Here is a 25,212-nt window from a genome sequence, read left to right as displayed (position 1 = left end):
CTACAAGATGGGGACTAGGATGGGGCACATTATTACAAGATGGGGACTAGGATGGGGCACATTACTACAAGATGGGGACCAAGATGGGGCACATTACTACAAAATGAGGACCAGGATGGAGAACATTACTGCAAGATGTTTGCCAGAATTTTTATATGGTGCTAATTGTAAGATAATGTTAATGTATGTGGCCAATTGGGTGAAACAAAATTTTAAAGTTAAAAAAAAAAAATTAAAAATAAAGCATGAAATATATTTTGGCACTAAAAATTCTGTTTTATATATAAACTAAAGTACACGCATATTATTACCACATCCATTACGACCCAAGCTCTAAAAAAAATAAAATAAACATGGCAAAAATGCTCAAAAGGTGTATACAAAAAAAAATGGTATCACTAAAAATGGCACTTTCACCTGCAAAGAATGCAGCCCCCCAAATTCAAATTTTTTCCATGTGTGGCCCATATACCCAGTCGAGTTTGAGACCCCTGATGTAGATAAAGCAGTGAGTCCTATCACAATATCTTCTTCATGCACAGAAGTCTGTGGAGAAGGCCTCTGGGACAAATCGTGTTCGAAGATATGCCTGGTCTGCATGTGTCATGGTTGTTAAACATCTGTGACACATGCAGGGATTGCCTAACAAACAGGCAATCACTGCATGTGTCACGACTGTTTAACAGCTGTGATACATGCAGCCGCGGCGACACTAACATAGATGCCGAGCATGCCACGTATCAGTTTACCAACATTGTCATAGGCTTCACCCTCTGATCTACCTTATCCACTTGATTTCCCTCATTATAGTCCACTAAATGTTGTGGGGGATTTTTTGTTAGAGACAATTAATCGTTCTTACAGAGACTATGAACACCAAATTATCCCTCTTTTATAGAGAAATCCCTGACCATGCCTTTGAGGGTTTAAAAGGAGAGATATTAATATATCCTCCACATATATGGCACTTCCTGGATGCATTCCACGTATCTGGGTCTATATTAAGGAGGTGTCCATGCTCTGCACCCAAAGGGATATGTGCTGTAAGATGCAAGGGGTTAACACTCCGTTCTGGCACCCATCGATCTGTGAAACAAAGGACTATAGAACAGTCGCTGGACGCAGACACCGGGAGGTGTGCTTACAGCATTGCTTCCGGTGTTATGCGTTCCAGCACAGAGACTGTACATTCCACAGACTGGAAGTTCGGGTCCACGGACAGTAAATACGTCACACGTTGCTGGCGGAGACACCACAGTGTTTTGAGATCAGATACAGTGAGGTGAGGGCTCCCTTTGCAGTGCTCACCACACCAATATACAGATGTGAGCATTTTGATGCGACCCTGATGCAAGGTCTAAGAGTATCTCCTCTGATGAGTCGGTACCTCTGACGAAACGCATTGGGAGTTCATTAAAAGGACACAGACACCCATGAGGGATTTGAGAAACAGGCTTGCTTATCCTGAGTACTTGGTGAGACCATTCCTTTTCATATTTACGATGGGCGGTTGGTGGTCACAGAAACGTGCATAATGACGCCAACATTGCTACATCATATATATTGCGTGACGAAACTTTGTTGGTGGTCTGGGTATATCCCGTTGTCACAATATATACTTGAGCTGCATGCACAAGGTTGATGTCCACTTTCTCATGTATAAGACACCATGATATATGGCTTACTGTTGTGTACAATTCAGTACCATTATAAAAATAACCTCAGAAAGGGCAGATGGTGTTATATGTTTTAATATGAGCATAAGAGATATCACTAACAAGCGCTGTATCCTTAGTGATTTGTGGATATAAAATGTGGTTTGTGTGATGGGTGGTTGAACTTGGACCGCTTAACCCACACTTTTATACCACTGGTCACCAAGAGTGAATCCAGGTACACTTGGTGACGTATTGTGAGTCTTGTTTTGCACATAGGTGCAGCCTGCACCATGTGGAGTCGTGGTATAATCTATTTTGGTTTTCCGGCATAATAGGTGTATCATCACTTTATTAAATAGTTCCACCTCATTGGAATTCTGGTTTTTACTTGTTCGTGTGTCATTGTGAATTGTTTTTTTTTTAGCTTTTTCTAATAAAGGTAATTTTAATTAGCCCAATTACTGCTTAAACCTATTGAATTGACTTGACATTCTACTTATACCCTGCTTTATCACAAATCCAAACTAGCCTCGAGGCCTGCTCACTCTGTACCAAGACTTGGTCTTTGTGCTGCTGCACTGCTGGTGGAGGTTGCTGAAGTTGCTCCTCAACAATGGCACGACATTTCCACTGACCTGCATCCAGCTTACCGAGGACATGATTCATGGCCGCATCTAGCCTTTGTGACAACACCTGGCTGTCTTCTCCAAGCTTTCTACATGAGGGCCCTTGTTCTGTTGATGCTAGCAGCACATTTGAGCTTGAGCAACCAGAGGATTACGGAGAGATCAGACCAGACATCTCTAAACGCTGCATATGTTACACTAACGCCGCTAGGATTAGATAGGGCGAGGGGGGTTTCATGAATTTGTTGGAATCCTGGGGGAACCGTTACCCAGGGTGACCAGAGGCTGGAGCTTCTCTCAGGCACACAATAGATTCAATTGCTGACTAGACACATCTGACAAGAGTCTTCATAAACAGTTGAACAATGGAGTTTAATCAAGTACGGCCAGTACCATTTAACTCTTTGAAGCAACAAGCTTCACCACAGTACAGTCTATTAAAGCAGGCTTACTAACGTCAGTCTCTCCAGTAGCATAATACAGCACAGATTATATTTTTTTGCAGCACACTTCTATACATCCACAACCACAGGTTTTTCCTTCACAAGCACTCAATAGTGCACAACATTCTTTATCCAGCATGGAGATGTAGGGGGGGAGGGTTTGATGAGGGAGATGATCCCTGGGTGAAGATGATTCCTTCCAGTCCTTATCTTTCTGCCCGATAATACTCTGCACTGTTAGTTCAGGGAGTCTATCTGACCCATGTTTAGCTTCCCTCCTGACCTGAATTCTGTTCACTTGCCTTGTGTGAGATACAGATCACATACCACCTTTCTCTTAGGCTCCAGCCAGACTAATAAACAAGTTCCCCACAATCCCGCTGGGGCTCTGCTAAACACTCCCTGTCTCCTGTGACTGTGTTAACCCCTCTAATTGCTGGATGCTTCTGAAGCACAATACTTCCTGTCTCTTGTGACTGTGTTAACTCTTAAAGTTGCTGGATGCTTTTGAAGCAACAGCACTACTTCTGTATGTCACACATATCTATGACACCAAAGTTGAAGCTGAGGCCTCATCACTCTGGACGCTTCTCGAGCTGGTCATCAGTTGTGCAGGCTGGTATTCACCTGACATATATCGCCAAGTGCTTCATGAGAGAAGGAATCACATGAAGGACATTACTACTGGAGATAGCTTACGGTAGTGAGTATACCACCATATACGCGTAACTCTAGCTGTGTTAGGACATGAAACTTTCACTATTTTGATTGCTGTGTTGGTGGAAGTGTTAGCATTTTGCGGTTTCCCCAATTCGAAGATGGGTTTCTAATTGGACTTGGCTTATCCTACTGTTGTGGACTTCAAGTCACCAGCCAGAAAACCGGACTTACAACTGTTATAGTTATTGTTGTTTGCTTGTGTGTTTATTTTTTATCTTTTAGATTACAGATCGACGGTGGACATCATCAGAAGGCATCAAGTCAAAATGAATCATTGTGAAATCTAAAGATTTCAGATGGGGAGTGTCATGTCCCATGATTTGGGAATCATTCAGATAGTATAGCATCATTATTGAGTTGTTTTCTATTGCTGTTTCGTTGCTATTCAATAAGGTTTGCTCTCTTTATAAGTTTACTCTTTCTCTCTCCCTGTCTCTCTCTGATGTAGCTATGATGTCAGTAACCCCTCCCTTCTTCCCCATTCTTTTTCCTCATTCACCATCTTCAGCCTAGTAAGAGTATGTGCCCACAATAAGGAGCCGCTGCGGCCCTAACGCAGCTGAACATCCGCATGGCTTCCACCCTCATTATTCAAATGAGCGGCCGCAATTTTTTTTATTCACATGTGGACTTTCCTCATTGATGTTAGTCTATGGGGAAAGTCCACACGCGAACCCGCAAGAGAAATTGACATGCTGTGGTCCTGAAACACGCGCTGCATATCAGTTTCCGCGGGTGATCCGCAGGTGCATGGGTTTCTAAAAATCCCATCCACTATGCTGTAACATCTGGATGCTGCGGATTTGATGCTGTATAAACACGCAGCTTGCTTCAAACCTGCAGCGGCTCCTGATCGTTGGCACATACCCTTAGAAGCTCATGTGCTTCCAGCCTGTTTCTAAAAAGTCTTTTTTTACCTGATGTATGTTTGCACATCATCAAGAATTCTGCTGGAAAAATAAATCCTCTTCTGAATCATCATATGTGCTTCCTGTAGTCGAGTTAAACCATCTGAGGACATCACTTTGTGAGAGTACAGTTAAAAGAGACAGCCTAGAAACGGTGTCTCACAGCGCTCTATGCTTGCAGCTAAGCCATGGAGTCAGAAAAGTAGAGGACTACATGGGGCTACATGGCTCATTGGATGGCCAAACAGAACCAACCCATTCAGTCTTGAGTATAGTCAGAAACTCAGTTAAGTTTAGTGGAGAATAAATATTCGCCCACACGGATCCCCAGTAGGTACCAGTGAGCACTCACCCAGTTCCTGCTGGTCTATGATTCCTGATCTTGACCTTGACCGACTGGGAATTCCAAACTAGAAAATAACTGGTTGCTGCGGTGACCTAACTTCACTCATGATTGGCTGAATTGGCTTTTCAGGCCATTTTCAGTGTGTTGAGGATACAATTAAGAGGCATCTGGGTGAGCTCCGGAGTGGTACCTGCTGGGCATCGGTGCAGGTGAGTAATGATTGTATTTTTTTAACCAGACTGAATCTTAAGAAATTTTCATTACCTAGAAAACCCCTTTTAGAAAAAAGAAAACACAAATTTACTTCACCTTGATAAGTCCCTTAAAAAGTATAGAATCTAAAACTACCTAGGTTTGCTTTGGTTGTATTGGTTTAAGTTTCTATTCATTATTTTCTAATTAAGGCGTTGTTTTTTTTCATATCATATGTTAACATATTGGGCTATAGGTTGAACTTCAACCTTAAAAATTATGAAACTATATCAAAAATAGCACTGCCTCCAGTTTCAGAATTTTTAAGGTTGAAGTCCAACCCATAACCCAATATGTTAACATATGATATGAAAAAGAACAGCGCCTTAATTGGAAAATAGGTTTTAGCAGCATGAGGTCTGTCGGTTGACATAATTTTAATAGACATGCACAGTAATGTCTATTAAAATGATGGAAACTGACAAACCTTATTATACGTCATTGGAGTCTATCAGGTGCTGTTGTCATATGATGGATCCCTGGCATTGCATCAATGTTTCCATTATAAATAGAAGTCACAATTCAGATGTGAACAACGCATATTAACATAGTGTTTTTTTGTATCCAGATCCATCATATCATCCGAGGATATTGAGCATCTGTCATGATTTCTTTTGCAAATGCTGATGCAAAATATCGTTGCTGTAAAGTGCTGTTATACAATCTTGTATACTGATAATTTCTCGAAGGTCAGCAGATGGAAACTAATAGCTGTGGATAATTTTCAAAGCTAAAGAAAATATAGGAAAACAGGCTGAAATGCTATCAAATTGCAATATATAAATATATACAGTATATTGTGACCAAGTCACTGATAAAGTGATGGAGGGAAGATTTGTTTCACAGAGGCGATTAGCTTCCGTGAATTGAAACCATGAAGTTAGCTCCAGCATGTTATTTGCTGAGAGGGGTTAAACCGTCATTTTAAAAGGGAGTTTTTTTTGGGGAATGACCATTGTGAAGGGTGGATGGTCATTCACCATACCTCCACCTCATGTTGTGGTCTGGGATTTAAATACATGGCCTGCTAAGGCATTCAGTGTTCAGTGTATCTGGAGAGGCTAACTCCAGAGAAAGGAGCTTGTGGTTGTACTAACCTGAACCGTGTGTGTTTTGTGAACCCTGTGCGGACGGATCCCCACAGGCCTCTGGACTGTGCTATCTGTTTTCTTTTGTTTACCCTTTTTTCAAAGAAAGGCCTGTTTGATTTGATGGACTTTACAGTGATTTATGCCTGCACTAATAAATCATTGAGAAATTTAAAGCAACAGCGTTCCTGTGTTACCACTGTGTGCAGCTGAGTGAGTCGATCTACCACAGGTGGTGAATTATTCTGGCAAGATCCCCAGGAGCCACGTGTAGCAGCGGAGGACAAACCACATGTTCTGGGTAAAGACAGCGATAAGCCAGGAAACAAAGACAGACGGTATGGAGGACCTGATCAAGCACCTGGTGCTAGCCCAGCAGGAGACAAGCAAGCTGCTTTTGGAACAGATCCACCAACAGCAGCAGCAGCAGCACCAACAAGACCAGCTCCGACAGCAGCAGTAGCAGAGGGGGTTCATGGGAGGCCGACTTCCCCTCTCCCAACTCCAGGTGATGACTCGTATGTCTGGAGAGCGATAAGACGAGCCATGCAAAAAATGACCCAGGGTGGTGATGTTGAGGTATTTTTGACTGTGTTTGAGGGGGTGGCATAGCTGGAAAAGCTACCGCCGGAGCAGTGGTCGGAGGTGCTGGCCCCCTATCTGACTGGTGAGCCCCAGAAGGCCTATTACTAGTGTTGAGCGAGTATGTTCTGTTAACCCTTTCATCGAGTGTGCTCTGGCGATCACCGAGTAGTTACAGCTGCTCGGTGTTATGTTTAAATCACTCCCGTGTGCATGATTTGCGACTGTTTGACAGCTTTATTACATGTGAGGAATGCAAAAGAAACAATCATTCCTCACATGTATTAAAGCTGTCAAACAGTCGCAAATCATGCACGCGGGAATGATTTAAATATAACACCGAGCAGCTGTAACTACTCGGTGCTTGCCCGAGCATACTCGGTGAAAGGGTTAACAGAACATACTCACTCAACACTACTTTTTACGACCTGGCCTTGCAAGATGCCCAGGAATATGTTAAATTAAAAACTGAGATACTGGCACTTGCAGGAGTGACTATGTCAGTCAGAGCCCAAAGGGTTCACCACTGAGCGTATTATGGTGATGAACCCCCTCGCTCCCAAATGTTCGACCTTCTGCATCTTGTACAGAAGTGGCTGCAGCTAGAGTCCTCCACTCCAACCCAGATGGTTGAGCTGGTTGTCATGGACAGATTTGTGCACTCCCTACCTAGGCCGGTGCAAACCTGGCATGCCCAGGGAGATCCCCGGAATGGGGATGACATGGTCGGCCTCGTAGAAAGATATCAGGTGGTTGAGAGGTCCCTAAGAAAGCCGGGTGGTGCTGCACCCCCATACTGGGGTACTCAGAGGGAGTCAGAGCCACAACTGGGGGGAGTCCAAGGACCCAAGGGGTTGCTGAGGGGTTGCCAAAGACAGCTGGGAAAGACATGATCTGCTGGAGATGTCATGGTCCTGGACACATAGCTGCCCGTTGTCCTATTTCCTCCGAGCAGATGGACTGCAGCTTTGGAAGGCGCTGTTCGTATTATGCATACCCTACCTGCAGTTTGGACTATCAGCCCGGTGAGGGGCCACAGTCCTGTCCTGTGACCATAAATGGGGTACTGGTGTAGGGACTTTTGGACTCCGGGAGTTTGGTAACTCTAGTAAGGGCCACACTCCCCCACTAGTTGATCCCTGGGAAACATGTGAGCATCCGCTGTATCCACGGGGACGCCAAGGACTACCCTGTCACCCAAGTGACTATAAAAGCAAACCGTGGTACTGATTCCCATGAGGTCAGGGTGATCAGAGACTCGTTACACCCAGTTATAATCAGGCGGGACTTCAGGCTGTTCTGGAACTTGTAGGGAAAGGCGGAACTTGTTGGGAACTATCTCAGACCGCAGCCAGTTCGTCCATGAAGAATCCCAATTACAGTCAGATGTGGATGAGTTCCTCCTGTGTGTCCTTGCTGGCGACGAGGATGAGAAAGAGACCCATGAAGATGAGATTCCTGAACTGGGGGTTTCTGGGGGGAATTTTGGTACCGCGCAAATGCAGGATCGTACATTGAAAGGTGCAATTTAACAATGTGACTGTGATAAATGGGGTTGTTCAAGAGCCAGGGGCTGACACCAGGTTCCAATATTTCACCTTAATTGAAGAGCTGCTTTATCGGGTCACTAAATCAAGCGGGGAAACAATAGAGCAGTTGTTGGTGCCGGGTCCCTATAAACGTAGGGTATTAGATTTGGCCCATTCATGTCTTAGGTGGGCATCTGGGAGTAGACAAAACCCAAGAGCATGTCCTACAGAGGTTCTACTGGCCTGGGTGTCACTGAGTCATTGTTCATTTCTGCCCGTCTTGCCTACTTGTCAGCTAACTGCTCCCGCGTCCCACTTCCAGAGTCCCTTGGTTCCATTACCCATTATTGAGGTCCCGTTTAACTGAATTGCCATGGACCTTGTAAGGCCTTTAGTTAAGTCTGCCAGGGGTCATCATACATACGGGTTGTGCTGGACTATGCAACATGTTACTCAGAGGTGGTACCATTGAGAAACTCCTCTGCCAGGAGCATAGCCCGAGAGCTGGTACATATCTTCTCCTGAAAGGGCCTGCCAAAAGAAATCCTGACAGACCATGGAACTCCTTTCATGTCAATAGTAATGAGGGGGTTGTGTAAGACTCTCCAGATTACCCAACTCAGGACATCAGTGTACCATCCGCAGATGGAAGGCCTGGTGGAGAGGTTCAACAAGACCCTAAAGTTCATAGTTAAAAAGGTTGTGGAGAAGGATGGAAGGGACTGGGATTGCCTACTCCCCTACCTACTATTCTCTATTAGGGAAGTTCCCCAGGCCTCTACAGGGTTCTCACCCTTCGAGTTGCTTCATGGACGGCACCCTTGGGGACCATTGGACATTACAAAAGAGACCTGGGAAGCCGAGGTAACATCCCCACCAGAGCATCATCGAGCATGTGGCCCAGATGCAAGACTGGATCATGAGGGTGATGCCGATTGTAAGAGACAGCCTCCTTCAAGCCCAAGGGGCCAAGGCAAGGGTCTACAATCGGTCGGCGAGACTGAGGCAGTTTAGCCTTGGAGATCGGGTGTAGATGTAGATGTTGGTGTAGATCCCCACGATGGAGAGTAAATTCTTGGCCAAGTGAAAAGGCCATACGAGGTGGTCGAGAAGTTGAGTGACGCCAACTACAAGGTCCACCAACCAGGGAGAAGACGGTATCAGGTGTACCACATTAACCTGCTCAAACCTTGGCAAGACAGAGAACCGGTGGAAGCTACGTGCCTGGGGGGCCCATCCCGAGGCCCTAGTTGAGGATATCACAATGGCAAAAACACTGTCACCGGCTCAGAAGCAAAAGTGCCAAGAGCTTCTTCAGCAGAACCAGGACCTGTTTTCGGAGCTGCCAGGTTGTACGCAGGTGGTCGAGCATGAAATCTTGACAGAGCCAGATGTGAGGGTGAATCAGAGGCTGTATCGGATTCCAAAGCACGCCGTGAGGTGATCTCCATAGAGGTGAGGAGAATGTTGAGCCTGGGCATCATTGAGGAGTCAAAAAGCAGCTGGTCCAGCCCCATTGTCCTTGTGCCGAAACCGGATGGAGAATGGCGATTCTGTAATGACTACAGGAAGCTGAATGAGGTGTCAAAGTTCGACGAATATCCAATGCCCCGTGTTGATGAGCTCATTGAGAGGCTAGGGTTAGCCAGATATATCACCACCCTAGACCTAACGAAAGGGTACCAGCAAATTCTCCTTTTCCCAAGTGCCCAGGAGAAGACAGCTTTCTCTACTCCTGACGGGTGCTTTCAGTACACCAGGATGCCATTTGGTCTGCAGGGAGCCCCAGCTACCTTCCAGAGGGCCATGGACTGGATCCTAGTTTCTCACAAAAAGTATGCTGAAGCTCATCTGGATGACAGATGTGATCATCAGTCCGGATTGGGGAAATCACCTACCGAAGGTCCAGGCAGTACTTGATGCGCTGAGAAAGGCTGGGTTTAGAATAAACCCAAAGAAGTGTGCCATGGGGAAAGAAGAGGCAAAATACTAGTCAGGGCCGGCTCCAGGTTTTTGTGGGCCCTGGGTGAAAGAGTCTCATTGGCCCCTACCACGAGACACATACCACTATTCATGATGCACAGATACTGCAGAGAAATATATAAATAGTACAATGCAGAAGATTTCACTTCTTACATTACATGAGCGATATCTATTGTAAATTCTACAATAGCTCAGAAACCGGCGAATTCTCTCAATGCACAGTGCAGAACGGACAATATACTGTAGTACTCCATACAGTATTATGGGCCCCATATATTGCTCGAATACTGGTCCCCATATAACGCTCCATACAGGTTACTGGTCCCAATAAAGCGCTCCATACAGGATACTAGTCCCCATATAACGCTCCATACAGGAAACTGGTCCCCATATAATGCTCCATACAGGATACTGCCCCCCATATAACACTCCATAGAGGATACTGGCCCCCTTATAACGCCCCATACAGAATACTAATGCCCCATGCAGGATGACATCCCCCCTTATAATGTCCCATGCAGGATGTCACCTCTCCCCCCCATATAATGCCCCATGCAGGATGTTACCTCTCCCTCCCATATAATGCCCCATGCAGGATGTCACCTCTCCCCCCATATAATGCCCCATGCAGGATGTCACCCCCCCATATAATGCCCCATGCAGGATGTCACCTCTCCCCCCCCATATAATGCCCCATGCAGGATATCACTTCTCCCCCCCATTTAATGCCCCATGCAGGATGTCACCTCTCCCCCCCCTTATAATGCCCCATTCAGGATGTCACCTCTCCCCCCATATAATGCCCTATGCAGGATGTCACCTCTCCCCCATATAATGCCCTATGCAGGATGTCACCTCTCCCCCCCATATAATGCCCCATGCAGGATGTCACCCCCCCATATAAAGCCCCATGCAGGATGTCACTTGCTCCCTGCCCCCACATAATGCCCCATGCAGGGTGTCACCTGTTCCCCCCCATATAATGCCCCATGCAGGATGTCACTTGTTCCCCCCACCATATAATGCCCCATACCTACATACATGTAAAAAAAAAAAAAATCAAATACTCACCTCACTTCTCACCTGCTGCCGCTGCTCCAGACCCCTCACCCGTGCCGGCGTCTTCCCGTTCTGCGCTGCCTGTGACGGCTCAGGAGAGAGCGCGGTGTTAAGACGTCACTGCGCCCTCTGACCTGAGATGTCACAGTGCAGCATCTGCGGAAGGGACTGGAGCTGCTGCGGAGGCATGGGGAGAGGTAAGTATTGTGCCGGGCCCTGAGCAAGCGGGGAGGTGCAGGTGCTGACACCAGCACCACACCGCTCACGGGTCCCATAGCGCGCCGGGGTGCCCGACGGTGAGTGGGTTCCCCCGCCTGCTCAGGGCCCCGGCACTTGCCCGGGTGCGCTGGGTGCTGACGCCGGCCCTGATACTTGGGCTACATCGTCGTAAGGGGCAAAATAAATCCGCAAGTAAATAAGGTGCAGGCTATCCGAAATTGTCCACAACCGAACTCCAAGAAGCAAATTTGTGTGTTTCTGGGAATTGTGGGATATTATCAGTGATTTATCCAGAATTTCACCAGGATAGCCACCCCCCTGACTGATTTTCTTAAGGGCACGAAGACATCGATGGCCAAGTGGTCCACTGAAGCGGAGATGGTATTCCAGGAGTTGAAGCTCGCCCTATGTAAACAGCCAGTCTTAGTAGCGCCTTCCCTAAGGAGTTCGTGATTCAGATTTAAGCCTCCGAGGTCAGTTTGAGAGCTGTGTCCCAGAAAATAGACGAACATCCAGTCCTATTCCTGAGTAGGAAATTCTCCTCCTGTGAAAAGAACTATGCCATTGTTGAGAAGGAGTGCTTGGCCATCAAATGGACAATTGAGACCCTAAGATATTATCTGGTAGGCCGAAATTTCAAGTTAGTATCAGATCATGTGCCCCTGGGATGGATAAGGGAAAGGAAGGGGAGGAATGCCTGGGTAAGTAGGTGGTTTATAGCACTCCAGGACTTTAATTTTCATGTAGAGCACAGGCCCGGGAGACTACATGGTAACGCAAATTCCCTGTCCAGACTTCCCTGTTTAGCGAGTGAAGGTGCCAAAACCCCAGGCTTTGGGCAGTGGACGGAGATATGTGACAAAGTCACTGGTAAAGTGATGGAGGGAATGTTTCACAGAGGCTATTAGCTTCCGTGAATTGAAACCATGAAGTTTGCTCCAGCATGTTATTTGCTGAGAGTTTAAACCGCCATTTTAAAAGGGAATGTTATTTTATTGTGAAGGGTGGAAGGTCATTCACCATATCTCCACCTCAGGGTGTTGTCTGGGATTTAAATACATGGCCTGCTGAGGCATTCAGTGTTCAGTGTATCTGGAGAGGCTAACTCCAGAGAAAGGAGCTTGTGGTTATACTAACCTAAACCATGTGTGTTTTGTGAACCCTGTGTGGACAGATCCCCACAGGCCTCTGGACTGTGCTATCTGTTTTCTTTTGTTTACCCTTTTTGCCAAGAAAGGCCTGTTTGATTTGATGGACTTTACAGTGGTTTATGCCTGCACTAATAAATCACTGAGAAATTTAAAGCAACACTGTGTTACCTCCGTGTGCAGCTGAGTGAGTCCATCTACCCCTCTTCTGACCTGTTCCGCAGGGTCCCATTTGGACAGTAGATGGCAGTCCTCGCACACAAATGCCGCACAGTGCTGGGGATTCTCTGGAATCCTGAATGTTTGGCCCACAAGTGATTATCTAGTCCAGTATTTCCCAAACTTTTTAACTTTGGGACATCCCTGATGAAAAAAAATTACCCCAGAGTACTTCTATACACTGTGTGCAGAATTATTAGTCAAGTTGTATTTTAGAGGATTATTTTTATTATTGATCCACAACTATGTTCTCAATCAACCCAAAAGACTCAGAAATATCCAAGCTTAATATTTTTGGAAGTTGGAGTGGGTTTTTTTTAGATTTGACTATCTTAGGAGGATATCTGTTTGTGCAGGTAACTATTACTGTGCAGAATTATTAGGCAACTTAATAAAAACCAAATATAATGCCATCTCACTTGTTTATTTTCACAAGGTAAACCAATATAGGGCAGCATGGTGGCGCAGTGGTTAGCACTGCAGCCTTGCAGCGCTGGGGTCCTGGGTTCAAATCCCACCAAGGACAACATCTGCAAAGAGTTTGTATGTTCTCCCTGTGTTTGCATGGGTTTCCTCCCACACTCCAAAGACATACTGATAGGGAATCTAGATTGTGAGCCCTGATGGGGACAGCAACAATAATGTATGTAAAGCGCTGCAGAATATGTTAGCACTATATAAAAATAAAGATTATTATTATTATTAATATCAGTGCACAAAATTTAGAAATAAACATTTCTGACATGCAAAAACAAAAAACAAAAAAATTAGTGATCAATATAGCCACCTTTCTTTATGATGACACTCAACAGCCTTCCATCCATAGATTCTGTCAGTTGCTTGATCTGTTTTCGATCAACATTGCGTGCAGCAGCCACCACAGCCTCCCAGACACTGTTCCGAGAGGTGTACTGTTTTCCCTCCCTGTAGAGCTCACATTTTATGATGGACTGAGTCGGAGTGGAGCTCTCTGCCCTTTAATGATCCAGCCTCTGGCCCATCCATCTGGCTCATCAAGAGTCACTCTCATTTCATCAGTCCATAAAACCTTTGAAAAATCAGTCTTAAGGTATTTCTTGGCCCATTCTTGATGTTTTATCTTATGTTTCTTGTTCAAAGGTGGTCGTTTTTCAGCCTTCCTTACCTTGGCCATGTCCCTGAGTATCGCACACCTTGTGCTTTTTGATACTCCAGTAACGTTCCAGCTCTGAAATATGGCAAAACTGGTGGCGAATGGCATCTTGGCAGCTTCACGCTTGATTTTCCTCAATTCATGGGCAGTTATTTTGTGCCTTTTTTGGCCAACACGCTTCTTGCGACCCTGTTGGCTATTTGCTATGAAACGCTTGATTGTTCAGTGATCACGCTTCAAAAGTTTGGAAATTTCAAGACTTCTGCATCCCTCTGCAAGACATCTCACAATTTTGGACTTTTCAGAGCCCGTCAAATCTCTCTTCTGACCCATTTTGCCAAAGGAACGGAAGTTGCCTAATAATTAAGCACACCTTATATAGGGTGTTGATGTCATTAGTCAACACCACTCCTCATTACAGAGATGCACATCACCAGATTTACTTAACTGGTAGTTGGCTCTCAAGCCTATGCAGCTTGGAGAAGGACAACATGTATAAAAAGTATCATGTGATCAAAATACTCATTTGCTTAATAATTCTGCACAGAGTGTAGATAATTTTTGTACAAGTGACCAAAATACATACACTCAGCACCCTTAATATCATAAAACATATGATGTACCTCCTGTATCACATATATAAAAATACACACAGTACTTAAAGAATATATTAAAAAAAATTATGCACAGTAAAAAATACACACCATGCCCCTTCAGTATATACATATGTATATACACTGAAGGGGTACCCCACTGAATACATATAGAAATAAAATATATAACGTACCCCCGAATACATGCTGTATATATACACATATTTATACAGTTGAAACCAGAAGTCTACATACACTATATAAAAAGACACATATGCATGTTTTTCTCAATATCTGAACTCAGAATAAACCTTTCCCGGCTTAGGTCAATTAGGATTACCATAATTTTTAATATTTGGCAAATGCCAGAATAATGAGAGAGAGAGAGAATGTTTTAAGGCATTTTTATTACTTACTGCAAAGTCAAAAGTTTACATATACTAAGATTACTATGCCTATACTAACAATTCTGGACTGCCCTTATGATGATGTCATGTGTTTGGAAGCTTCAGCAGTGTGTTTCACAGCTGAAACACACTGCTTCTTTATGTAGCATCATGGGAAAGTCTAAAGAAATCAGCCAAGATATCAGGAAGAGAATTGTGGACTTGCACAAGTATGGCTTATCCTTGGGTCCAATGTCAAGACACCTGAAGGTGCCTTGTTCATCTGTATAAACAATTATAAGCAAGTACAAACAAGATGGGAATGTTCCGCCATCATACCACTCAGGAAGGAGACGGGTTCTGTGTCCCAGAGATTAACGTGCTTTGGTCCGACATGTGTATATCAACCCAACGACAAAAGCAAAAGACCTTGTGAAGATGATGGCGGATGCTGGTAAGATTGTGTCAATATCCACAGTGAAACGAGTACTGTATCAACATGGGCTGAAAGGCCACTCTGCCAGGAAGAAGCTATTACTCCAAAAGAAACATAAAAAAAAACAGATTAATGTTTGCAAATGCACACAGAAACAAAGACCTTAATTTTTGGAGACATGTCCTGTGGTCTGATGAAACTAAAATTGAACTTTTTGGGCATAATGACAATCGTTACATTTGGAGGAAAAGGGGAGAAGCTTGGAAGCCTAAAAACACCATCCCAACTGTGAAAGCAGCATCATGTTGTGGGGTTGTTTTGCTGCAGGAGGGAACGGTGCACTTCACAAAATAGATGGCATCATGAGAAAAAAAGATTATGCGGCAATACTGAAGCAACATCTCAAGATATCAGCAAGGAAGTTAAAGCTAGGGCGTAAATGTGTCTTCCAAATGGACAATGACCTGAAGCATACTGCCAAAATGGTAACAAAGTGGCTTAAGGATAACAAAGTCAATATTTTGGAGTGGCCATCACAAAGCCCTGATCTCAATCCTATTGAAAATTTATGGGCAAAGCTGAAAAGGCAGGTGCAAGGAAGGCGACCTACAAACCTGGATCAGTTACACTAGTTTTGAAAGAAGGAATGAGCCCAAATTCCGACCAACTATTGTGAGAAGCTTGTGGAAGGATATCCCAAACCTTTGACCCAAGTCATTCAGTTTAAGGGCAATGGTACCAAATACTAATGAAATGTATGTAAACTTTTGACTTTGCAGTAAATAATAAAAATGCTTTTAAACATTCTCTCTCTCTCATTATTCTGGCATTTGGCAAGTATTAAAAATTATGGTAATCCTAACTGACCTAAAACGGGAGAGGTTTATTCTGATTTCATGTCACATATTGAGAAAAACACGCATATGTGTCTTTTTATATAGTGTATGTAAACTTCTGAAACTTCTGGTTTCAACTGTATATATATACATACACACAGCATGATGAAAACAGCACTCCAACCGAAATAAGTAAAAAAGGTGGACTTTATTCACCCAGACACATATATGTTTATAATATAGAAAATTCAGCAAGTCTTGGGTTATTACACTAGTCCTGATTGAAAGACTGCTGGAATAACATGACTTTTAATAAATTTAGTGTATCTTTTCACCCTGCCTACGCATCAGGGTCAGAAATGTACTCCATTCATGAGCCATAGTACATTTTTGCTATAATTCACGCCAGATTCTGGCATAAATTATTACAAAATCTGTTGAGCTGTGCTATGTCACGCTTTTCCTCTAAACCATGCTCACTTTTCAGAAATTTTTTCATACTAGTTTCTCTGGTGACAAATTCACACTACTTAGCATTACAGTGTGCTGCTTTGTTTGTTAGTTGTATATACAGTGCTGGCCAAAAGTATTGGCACCCCTGCAATTCTGTCAGATAATACTCAGTTTCTTCCTGAAAATGATTGCAATCACAAATTCTTTGGCATTATTCTCTTCATTTAATTTGTCTTCAATGAAAAAAACACAAAAAGAATTGTCCTAAAGCCAAATTGGATATAATTCCACACCAAACCTAAAAAAGGGGGAGGACAAAAGTATTGGCACCCTTTGAAAAATCATGTGATGCTTCTCTAATTCGTGTAATTAACAGCACCTGTTACTTACCTGTGGCACCTAACAGGTGTTGGCAAGAACTAAATCACACTTGCAGCCAGTTAACATGGATTAAAGTTGACTCAACCTCTGTGCTGTGTCCTTGTGTGTACCACATTGAGCATGGAGAAAAGAAAGAAGACCAAAGAACTGTCTGAGGACTTGAGAAACCAAATTGTGAGGAAGCATGAGCAATCTCAAGGCTACAAGTCCATCTCCAAAGACCTGAATGTTCCTGTGTCTTCCGTGCGCAGTGTCATCAAGAAGTTTAAAGCCCATGGCACTGTGGCTAACCTCCCTAGATGTGGACGGAAAAGAAAAATTGACGAGAGATTTCAACGCAAGATTGTGGGGATGGTGGATAAAGATCCTCGACTAACTTCCAAACAAGTTCAAGCTGCCCTGCAGTCCGAGGATACAACAGTGTCAAACCGTACTATCCGTCGGCGTCTGAATGAAAAGGGACTGTATGGTAGGATACCCAAGAAGACCCCACTTCTTACCCCGAGACATAAAAAAGCCAGGCTGAAGTTTGCCAAAACTTACCTGAGAAAGCCTAAAACGTTTTGGAAGAATGTTCTCTGGTCAGATGAGACAAAAGTAGAGCTTTTTGGGAAAAAGCATCAACATAGAGTGTACAGGAAAAAAAAGGAGGCATTCAAAGAAAAGAACACGGTCCCTACAGTCAAACATGGTGGAGGTTCCCTGATGTTTTGGGGCTGCTTTGCTGCCTCCGGCACTGGACTGCTTGACCGTGTGCATGGCATTATGAAGTCTGAAGACTACCAACAAATTTTGCAGCATAATGTAGGGCCCAGTATGAGAAAGCTGGGTCTCCCTCAGAGGTCATGGGTCTTCCAGCAGGACAATGACCCAAAACACACTTCCAAAAGCACTATAAAATGGTTTTAGAGAAAGCACTGTAGACTTCTAAGGTGGCCAGCAATGAATCCAGACCTGAATCCCATAGAACACCTGTGGAGAGATCTCAAAATGGCAGTTTGGAGAAGGCACCCTTCAAATATGAGGGACCTGGAGCAGTTTGCCAAAGAAGAATGGTCTACAATTCCAGCAGAGCATTGTAAGAAACTCATTGATGGTTACCGGAAGCGGTTGTTCGCAGTTATTTTGGCTGAAGGTTGTGCAACCAAGTATTAGGCTGAAGGTGCCAATACTTTTGTCCGGCCCTTTTTTGGAGTTTTGTGTGAAATGATCAATGATTTGATTTTTGCTTCATTCTCTTTTGTGTTTTTTCCATGCAAGCAAATTAAATGAAGAGAATAATACCAAAGAATTTGTGATTGCAATCATTTTCAGGAAGAAACTGAGTATTATCTGACAGATTTGCAGGGGTGCCAATACTTTTGGCCAGCACTGTAGAGGTAGCTGCTCCTAGTAAGCACCTGTTCACATCTATTTCTTGTTTTGAAAGTGTCGGCCAGTTTTTTCAAATTCTCCGTTATATATCGTTTACTTACCCCCATATTTTTCCATATTTTTTGAAACATTCCATGTCAAATGTAAAAAGTCCCTAAAAACACAAAAAGTATTTGCTTTATAAATAAGTAGTAAAAAAGTGATAATCTGCAAAATAAGGAAAGAACATTGTTAGCTGTAGATAGAGTAACTAGTTTATGAATTTGGTTATTACAGACAGATGTAGCAAGCCCCCAAAAAACACAAAATCAGAGCGATATAGCTAATATTATTCACCTTGAAATTGGGACATTGCTCTGTCTCTGGTGTGTGACGACATTTCTGCTTCTGTTATACAATCTCATATGCTACTTCTCTAACATTCAAAATTGCTGCTACATGTTCCATTTTCTGCACCGAGCTCTAGAGCATGGGTGCACAACATTTTTTGGCCCACAGCCACATTGTCATACTGAACCAATCCAGGGGCTGCGCTAAAAATTAAAATGGTATTACCTTCTGGGACATTTGTAGCATATCGAAAGTATGTAAAATAAATTCAACTTCCAGAACTCTTACCACCTAAAATCAGCCCTCTAATGCTATGTTCACATTGAGTATTTTTAAAAGAAAATTTAGAAATAGATTCTGCTCCTAAATCCACATCAAAAACCACACTCTTTGAATAAGTTTCCGACTGATTTTAATGGGTAAAGCTCCTTAAGTGTATATTTAACAACTAATATTAATTATAAAACACGTATTATATGGTAACAATTTCTTTATAATGTTTGACAGTAAAATAAGCAGGAAATCACATAACAGAATAAATTATCAGAATACACTAGAATTCAAGGGCTGGTAGTTTAAAATGATCTATTGAAGTGAAGGGGAACTAGATTGTCATTAACTATACCTGCCAAGGGTCTGTCTTTTAAAGCTTTGTCAATACTCGGTTCCTATCACAACTCGCTGCTCGTTTCCCCCGTCAATCTTTATCCACTTTTGCGATGCCGCTCTGGCGTCTGCTGGTCCCCGTCTGACTATTGTCTTTCCCTCTATCTGTGCCCGGTACCATATGTCTCTGGCACACACATCTGAGAACCATGCCCTGCAACCTGCTCCCGACCTGTCAACCAAAGTCACCTGGGTGATGAACCTTGATTGGCATCTTTCGGGTCTTCAGGGCTTGACCATTGACGTCTGGGCGGATATGTGGCACCTTTCTTCCTGACAGGAGCTCCGGTCGCTGCTGTCGCTCCTCTTGTCTCTCTCCTTGGTGCCAGAATCACCTCAGAACTTGCAAACGTGCTGTTTTTCTCCTCAGCTCGTTTCCCTGACAATACTGTACCCGGGCTCCTGATCAGACTCCTCCCCTTTGCCACATCTCCTCGCTGTTCTGGTACAATGTCTTGTCTCTTTACAAGTGCACACAGTGCTGTTTTTTTCACGTTATTTTGAACATTTCACAGTAAAACCAATATGAAGCTTATTCAAAGAGTATTTGAAGCAATTTTATGTACATTTGCAGTAAAATCCTTTACTAAATCCTCGTAACAAACTGTGTGAATAAGTCCTAAAGAGGAAGAGGTCATGGACATGCCTTTCTACAATAGATCATGGGTTTTTGCTTACTGCCTAAAGATTCAGAACTCCTATAATCTACAGTGGAGCGAGCCACAGACAGGGAAGGCCACCTGTCTAATTCACATACGATTTTCCGGAGTTTCAAATAAGATAAGAGACCTAATTCTCCTGATGTATGAGGCACCCTGAAATGTCTACACAGGGTGCCATTAGTACTTGCTAGTCCCTGCCTGCTCCTCAGCTGCTGCTACTACTCTTCTATGTGTGGCTGCTCAGATACAGTTAGCCTGTCAGTCAAGCATTTTTCTGTCCATATGGTTGGGGGGGGGTCGCACAGAATGACATACCAAGCCGCGAGTGTCTTTTGTGCCACAGGCTGTGCACCCCTGCTGTAGAGGATCCTTCTTTATAGACTTGTGTGTCTGTGTGTTGTGATAAAGTCACTGGTAAAGTACTGGTATGGGGTGGGCCTGAATGTAGCAGCTCTGGAGCTGTTTGTTTCACACGTGCTGGATGTATGGAGATTGCAGGTCTCCTGGAAGAAATGCCTTTGCTAAAGGACTTGGAAACTGGTGGGCTAAGAGGCAGAGCATCCGAAGGGTGACTGGAGACCGAGGTAGGTGAGACATCGATGGTCAAGCACGGAAACTCAGACTTCGCACGTCAAGAACCAAGGCATATGTTACACATACGCCACCTAAGTTCAGATAGGGGCGAGACCGGTTTCAAGAATTCGTTGGCATCCTGGGGGAACCGTTACTCATGGCGACCAAAGGCTGCAGCTTCTCTCAGGCACAGGATATAAATCATTTGATGCAGTGAAAGATGTAAACCTATTTGTTCGTAAGGTTAAATGGAGGAAATACTTTGCTCAGATGAACAAACTCACTTGTTCCGATCTGGGGGTATCAGATGATTTATTGGTTGACATTAGGATTCTTTTTGACTTGGGTTTACCAGACCCTAATTTGGAGGGCAGGGGTCCCTTTACTGATTTACAATTGAAAAATACTAATATGCCGCCACCACAGGTTGATGTTGGCCCCATTGATGTGTTTCTGGACCTGGTCACAGAAGACCTTACCGCCTTGGAAAAGAAAAAAACGAGATATAATTATAATCTGACAAAACTCGAGATTCAGGCTTTATGTAATTTGGAAGGGGATCAGTCAATTACTATTAAGTCCTCCGATAAAGGGGGCAATGTTGTGGTTATGGATTCCAGAAATTATCATCAGATGTGCCTGAATATTTTGTGTGATAAAGACTGTTATAGGGTCTTGAGGGGCAATCCTACTGGTGAATATTTGGATGATTTGAAATTGTTGGCATCTGAGGGCCTGACAAGTGGGATTATCAGTAAGAAAGAATTCGATTTTATCTGCCCTAAATTCCCGATAATGGCCACTTTCTATAGCCTCCCCAAGGTGCATAAGGGGACGAGTCCTTTGAAAGGACGTCCTATAGTGGCAGGGGTGGACAGTCTTACCCAAAATTTGGGTTTTTATCTCGATAAAATCTTGAGACCATTTGTCATTGGCCTTAATTCACACATTAGAGATACTAGTGACCTATTGAGAAAACTGGATGGCATATCTGTGGATCCTGATGAAATGTTGGCTAGTATAGACGTGGAATCCCTGTATTCATCAATTCCCCATGAAAAGGGCCTGGAGGCAGTGGAATACTTTTTGAGTAGCAGAGGATGTCAATTCGCCGACCACAATGAATTTATTAAAAAGTCTATTGAGTTTTGTCTGAACATAAATGTCTTTCTATTTTACAACCAATACTTCCACCAGCTCAGGGGACTGCGATGGGGAGTCCCTGTGCCAAATCGTACGCCAATATTTACCTGGGCTGGTGGGAGGAAACAATTGTGTTTGGGGAACGTACTGTGGAAGGTAGTGAGAGGATATCCCTATGGATACGGTATATTGATGATATCCTAATTTTTTGGAAGGGGGACTCCATACAATTTCATACCTTTGTGAAGGCACTCAACAAAAATAGTCTTAATTTGCGGTTTACATGTGAAGTAGGTATTAATACCTTGCCTTTTCTGGATATCTTGTTATGTAAGAATGAGGATGGTAGTATCTCTACCTCGACATATCGTAAAAAAACAGCTACAAATTCATTACTGAAATGGGAGAGCAATCACCCCTTGCCCTTGAAGAAAGGGATCCCAAAGGGCCAGTATCTGAGGGTTCGTAGAAACTGTTCAGATAATGTGGTTTTTGATCAGCAGGCCTCTGAATTACGGGATAGATTTATTGAAAGCGGGTATCCCAAAAAAGTCCTAGCCAAGGCCTATGAGGAAACTCTGGCGAAGGATCATATGACTCTTCTTTATCCATCTCCACAGGATCAGGGAATAAATGACACATGTAGAGTGATTACTACCTACTCAAATAAGGCACATGAGGTCAGAAAAATTCTCCAGAAGCACTGGAAGATCCTTCAGATGGATGAAGACATAGGGAGCTATGTTAAGTCCACCCCACAGATTACATACCGTAGGGGTAGATCCCTTCGAGATAAGCTTGTACATAGCCATTATGTTGGTGAAGCGGGTACTGAATGGCTTAGATCAACTGGCAAGGGGTGCTTTAAATTTAGTGGATGTGTGGCATGTAAGGTGATCACACAGAGTAAAACTTTTGAGAGTAAAGTGACTGGAGAAATACACTATATTAATTCCTTCATAAATTGCAGATCCAAAGGGATTATTTACAAAGCCACATGTCAATGTAATATCGAATATGTGGGTAAAACGAAAAGAGAACTCAGGAAGCATATAGGTGAACATTTGCGTGATATTGCTAATAAAAAGGACACACCCCTAGCTAAACATGTTAACACCATGCATGAGGGCAAAGTTGATTCGGTTAGGTTTATAGGTATTGATAAGGTCAAGTTTCCACAGATAGGTGGGAATTGGGATAAGGCTCTACTTCAAAGAGAGGCCAAATGGATACACTGGCACCTAGTGGACTTAATGAACAAATCTCGTATAAATGTTTCCTATAGGTCGAGGGACTATCTAGGGAAAGGAGTGTAGGGACAGCCGTCGTTGAGTGGGGGCGCCACTGAGCAGGTCTAGGGTGCCAACCTTCGCTGTCAGGTAGGGATTGGGGCGTAGGGCCAGTGTAGAAAAGATTTTGTGTGCCATGCAGTATCCTTTTGGCCTCTTTTATGGGGCTTCCTTTTTCGCAAAGGTTTCCTTATTTCAATTTTAGAAATATACCATTTATTTGCCTACTTTATGGTGTGTGTTGTTCTCTCTACCCCGTACTTCAGATGCTGACCCTTGGTTTAGCCTTTTGGGCAATGTTCTAAATGGTTTGTTGTGGACAAATATGTGTTGGTCTTAGCCTCCTATTCATGCCTGCTTAGCTGTCTGGTGAAGATAGCCCTATGGTGGGAGGCCATGCTTAACCCTTAAGGGGTGGGACGATGGATGCTTCCTTTTTTTTTTTTTTTTTTAAAAAGTTGATTTGTTATAAAAATTTTGTCCCATTATCTGATATGTTGCTGCGTGATTAGAGTGGCGAATATATCTGAAAATGAAGGTGAGGAGGTGTATTATACCTCCCAGTTTTTTTGACTGGGGTAGTGGATTACTTTGTTCCTTCCTCCCTCCCCAACCACCGCTCTGTGGAGTCCAGTTTAGGATCGGCGGTTTTGGTCTTATTGAAGCGCTAGTGTAAGTGCCTGAGATACACCTCATTGATGCATACATGCGTTCCAGTAACCGGAAACAGGGAGGACGTCACCGGATGTGACGTCGGCGGGATCCCATATGCGTTCCACCCGATGGTTTGCGTTCCAGATACCGGATATACCAGCCCACGTGACCGGAAGTGACGTAGCGGCGTGTTGTTCAGCGCGGCAGTTTAAAGGAGACACGGTGTAGGAGGTGACAGGTGGAACCCTGGGTCTTTTGAGAGGAGGATAAGGGCTGCTTGTAATGATGGAAACCCTCAGCCCCTTTTTCAGTCTCCCCTGATGAATCTATTTTAGGAGGAAACGCTTTGGGAGCAGGATATCTCCAATATGTTTTGGTCATGAATAATAGGATGACATTACACCAGGATGAATCAAGCCATGATGCACTTTAGGATTGGGTGAGATTGTTTCATTTTGCTTGGCATAACAACAACCCGAAGGATTCTTTCAGTGAGGCTTTGTTGATTTTCCCTGACATAGTCCACGGTACCTTTTTGAATAGAGGTCATGTGGGATTTTACTGTATAGTCCATGGTATCTTTTTTGTTAAAGGGCATGTGGGATTTAATTGTATGCCTAATTTTTTGAGCGCATACAAGGTATCTCTATATGATTGTTATTAAAAATGCTAACCAATACTAGTAAGGGTAATATTTAACTATATGATCCTCAGTGCTCTGGATGAATTGAGGCTAACTTTTTTAACCACTTCGCACCAGAGCCTGCTTTTGCCTTCGTGACCGGGCCAATTTTTTCAATTCTGACCACTGTCACTTTATGAAGTAATTACTCTGGAACGCTTCAATGGATTCCCCTGATTCTGAGAATGTTTTTTCGTGACATATTGTACTTCATGATAGTGGTAAAATTTCTTCGATATCACTTGCGTTTATTTGCGAAAAAATCAGAAATTTGACGAAAATTTTGAAAATTTTGCAATTTTCAAATTTTGAATTTTCATGCCCTTAAATCAGAGAGATATGTCACACAAAATAGTTAATAAATAACATTTCCCACATGTCTACTTTACATCAGCACAATTTTGGAACCAAAATTTTTTTTTGTTAAGGAGCTATAAGGGTTAAAAGTTGACCAGCGATTTCTCATTTTTCCAACAAAATTTACAAAAACATTTTTTTAGGGACCCTATCATATTTGAAGTCACTTTGAGGGGTCTTTATGACAGAAAATACCCAAAAGTGACACCATTCTAAAAACTGCACCCCTCAAGGTGCTCAAAACCACATTCAAGAACTTTATTAACCCTTCAGGTGCTTCACAGGAATTTTTGAAATGTGGAAGAAAAAAATTAACATTTAACTTTTTTCACAAAAATGTTACTTTAGACCCAATTTTTTTTATTTTCACAGGGGTAACAGAAAAAAAAGGACCCCAAAATTTTTTGTGCAATTTCTCTTGAGCGCGCTGATACCCCATATGTGAGGGAAAACCACTGTTTGGGCGCACAGCAGGGCTCGGAAGG

The 25,212-nt window shown here is 43.4% G+C and overlaps 1 protein-coding gene across 2 annotated transcripts in view; it reads right to left on the bottom strand.

Moving 5' to 3' along the window:
• Nucleotides 1-25,212, bottom strand: part of LOC141156828 (cytochrome P450 3A8-like) — a 459,870-nt gene that overhangs the window by 132,302 nt on the left and 302,356 nt on the right. For both annotated transcript variants that reach the window (XM_073643251.1, XM_073643242.1), the window contains exon 4: nucleotides 18,473-18,525. In XM_073643251.1, the coding sequence (XP_073499352.1) occupies nucleotides 18,473-18,525 (53 nt within the window). The remainder of the gene's footprint in view (nucleotides 1-18,472; nucleotides 18,526-25,212) is intronic.

The sequence above is a fragment of the Phyllobates terribilis genome, unplaced genomic scaffold, assembly GCF_046119375.1.
Source record: "Phyllobates terribilis strain yellow unplaced genomic scaffold, ASM4611937v1 Scaffold_1__5_contigs__length_1240528914, whole genome shotgun sequence".
NCBI classification, from domain to species: domain Eukaryota; kingdom Metazoa; phylum Chordata; class Amphibia; order Anura; family Dendrobatidae; genus Phyllobates; species Phyllobates terribilis.
This window is presented reverse-complemented; position numbering and strand designations above follow the sequence as displayed.